At 42.1% G+C, this 3,017-nt stretch overlaps 1 protein-coding gene across 1 annotated transcript; it reads left to right on the top strand.

Annotated features, from left to right (window-relative positions):
* Positions 1–1,095: 1,095 nt before the first annotated feature.
* Positions 1,096–1,579, top strand: K441DRAFT_671542 (uncharacterized protein). Its single transcript, XM_067650433.1, has 2 exons — positions 1,096–1,517; positions 1,559–1,579. Exon 1 carries the CDS (start codon positions 1,154–1,156, stop codon positions 1,385–1,387), a length of 234 nt encoding a protein of 77 aa, XP_067496434.1. The 5' UTR covers positions 1,096–1,153; the 3' UTR covers positions 1,388–1,517; positions 1,559–1,579.
* Positions 1,580–3,017: the final 1,438 nt, after the last annotated feature.

Genomic DNA, 3,017 nt, shown 5'->3' on the forward strand with positions numbered 1-3,017 from the left:
TATAGGGTAACTCCCTTACCAGTACTACTTGAGTAGATATAGTGATATTGTTAATAATGCTTCTTTATTGGAATAAGGAAGGGTAAGGAACTTAAAGCTCCTCATCATACTAGCGCCGCGGCAACACGTAACGGTAACTTGCCTTACGTGACGGCAACTTGCCTTATATAATAACTACTTGCCTTATTCCTAACACTGGCAACTCTTTCTTTTATAGTTACCATTTACATATAAATACCGCTTGACTAGCTTAACAAACATTAACCCTCCCTACTTACTATTGCTATTACAATATAAGTCTATAACGGCTCGCATAAATACCTCTAAGCCAAAATTTATGGAATGCTATCTAATTAAGATGCTAAGTTAAAGAGAAGAAGAAAAAGTAGGAAGAATTATTTAGGAGTAGGGGGCGGACATCCTATAAGGGCCGCTAAGGCGCTAGTAGTAAGCGAGCCAATAGCGATTTTCCATCTCGGGGATAGAAAATCCTAATTAGTTAGTTAAAGTTAGGGTCTATAGAATAGCTCTTACTCCCTTTTAATCTAACCTTTAACTCGCATATATAGAGTATTTATATTAACGAGCGTCTCTAGAGCCTTATTTAGGTTTGCCTTTATTATTACATCTACTAAGTTGTCTTAGCTATTAATCTATTAAATCTTAAAGAGTTTTTGCCATTCGTAAGATTGCCGAAGTGCTATAATATTAATTATAAGGCGCTTCTCCTTTATAGTACCAAGCTTAATTAAGCACTTGTAAAGGGAATATAAATCGGTGCATACAATTATAGGGATGGTAAGAAGTTTAAGTTAATCTATAATTATCTTTAAGGTAGTTCTAATTGTAATTACTATATTAACTCCGCTAACTATTCTATATATCTCTAACGGTAGGACGCTTTAAGTAATACGCTTACTCTTAGTTGAGCTTTAATAGATAAGATTGCCGTAAATTATAAAGTTATTGTCTGAACGAGTTTGAATAGGAATTTATGGTCGCAATCACGTGAGCTAAGCGAGCTCAGGAAACCCCTTAAATTGCACCTCTTCATGTACAATTAGAAAACAATCATCATACAACCTAACAAGACTACGATTACGACATTACGTGATATTAGCCTTAGGTCATGTGTTCCGACATTGATCAATGAATGCGCATAGATCAAGCACTTGACCTAGGGCATTCTGCGATTACAATTCAAGAAGACGTTCGGCAGTCTTGTGGATTGAGCAAGTTGTACGACGTTCGGCAGTTAGCTACTTGCTTTGTCGTAAAGAGTAGTAGAAAGGCAAAAAGCGTTCGGCAGCTTTTAGAGCGTTCGGCAGCTCTCTTTTTACTATTGCTACCTCCCTGTCGATCTTTAGAGCGTACGGCAGCGAACTGATCGATTCTGGTGTCAGGAACACCACAAGCTAGGCTTCTACCAATCGACGGCCCTGCCAGCCTACCACACCTCAATCGACGGCCCTACTAGCCTGCCACATACAGTCAATCGACGGCCCTACTAGCCTGCCACATACAGTCAATCGACGGCCCTGCTAGCCTACCCTACCTTATACCTCAATCGACGGCCCTGCCAGCCTACCATACATCAATCGACGGCCCTACTAGCCTGCCATATACAACGTCAAAGGAAGAGCTGGATAAGACGTCAAAGGAAGAGATTATTGAGACGTCAGATGAGGACGAGACATAGGTGGACTCTGGAAATCGACAGACGATAATGTAATAGGCCCGCAAGCCTCGAAGGACGATCCTCTACCCAACCTCCCTACTCCGTCTGCTCAAGCTCCGTCCACACAAGCTCCACCCCAAGCTCTGTCTATACAAGCTCCGTCCCCGCAAGCTCCGTCCATACAAGCTCCGCCTGCACAACCTCCGCCTATACAAGCTACGTCCGCGCAAGCTACGTCTGCGCAAGCTCCGTCTGCTCAAGTTCCGTCTGCGCAACCTCCGTCCGCGCAACCTCCGTCTGTACAAGCTCCGCCCGTGCAAGCTCCGTCCGCGCAAACTCTATCCGCGGAAGCTCCGCTAGCTTCACCCTCTTCGTTAACCAAAGCCAAGGAGCCACGACAGCCAAACTCGTACGAACCTCCGCAACCTGCCATTATGCCTACCTTCGTTTCTGACGAAAGAACCATTCGAATTATAAGGGACGCCACACAACTTTCCGATTCGGTACAAATTCCACGATTTCTACGAACTCAAGGCTTCATAATAGCCGATTTTGCTCTTGTTACTAGAAAGACCTTACAAGAGCTAATTGCGTACCTTAAAAGCCAAGGATTTCAAATTCAACTAACCGATCGACGTCACTCTCTTATAAGCGTACTTACAGAGTGGATAGAAGGTGAATGGCAAAAGGAAGCACAAGAGCAAGCTCGCCAGGCTCGCCAAGCTCAGCTCGAAGCTCGACGTCTAGAAGAAGTTCGACAACAAGCTTATCAGGCTCAAATCGAAGCTCAACGTCAAGAAGAGATTCAACAGCAAGAGCAAGCTCGTCAAGCCCTTTTCCTAGCTCAAGTCAAAGCTCAAAATCAATCTTGGTGGTAAACAATAGGGAATAGGTAAAACGTTAGGAACGTACGACGTTTAATAGTGTCTCTTTTTACTATCTTTTTATACTAGTAGTTTTATTTTTCAAGTACCGCCAGTGTCTGAACGAGTTTGAATAGGAATTTATGGTCGCAATCACGTGAGCTAAGCGAGCTCAGGAAACCCCTTAAATTGCACCTCTTCATGTACAATTAGAAAACAATCATCATACAACCTAACAAGACTACGATTACGACATTACGTGATATTAGCCTTAGGTCATGTGTTCCGACAGTTATTCTCTCTATTTAATTTATTCGCGATAATAATCTTATATCTTAGCTAGGAGCTAAAATCTTTATTATTTATAAACGATCTATTAATAAACACAAAGAGCTTAGTAGTAGAAAGGTTAATAGGCACATAGAGTAGTCCTTAATTAAGATAGTTTATTTACCAGGAAAGACGCTTATTTAGGG

The sequence above is a fragment of the Cenococcum geophilum genome, assembly GCF_001692895.1.
Source record: "Cenococcum geophilum 1.58 unplaced genomic scaffold K441scaffold_102, whole genome shotgun sequence".
NCBI classification, from domain to species: domain Eukaryota; kingdom Fungi; phylum Ascomycota; class Dothideomycetes; order Gloniales; family Gloniaceae; genus Cenococcum; species Cenococcum geophilum.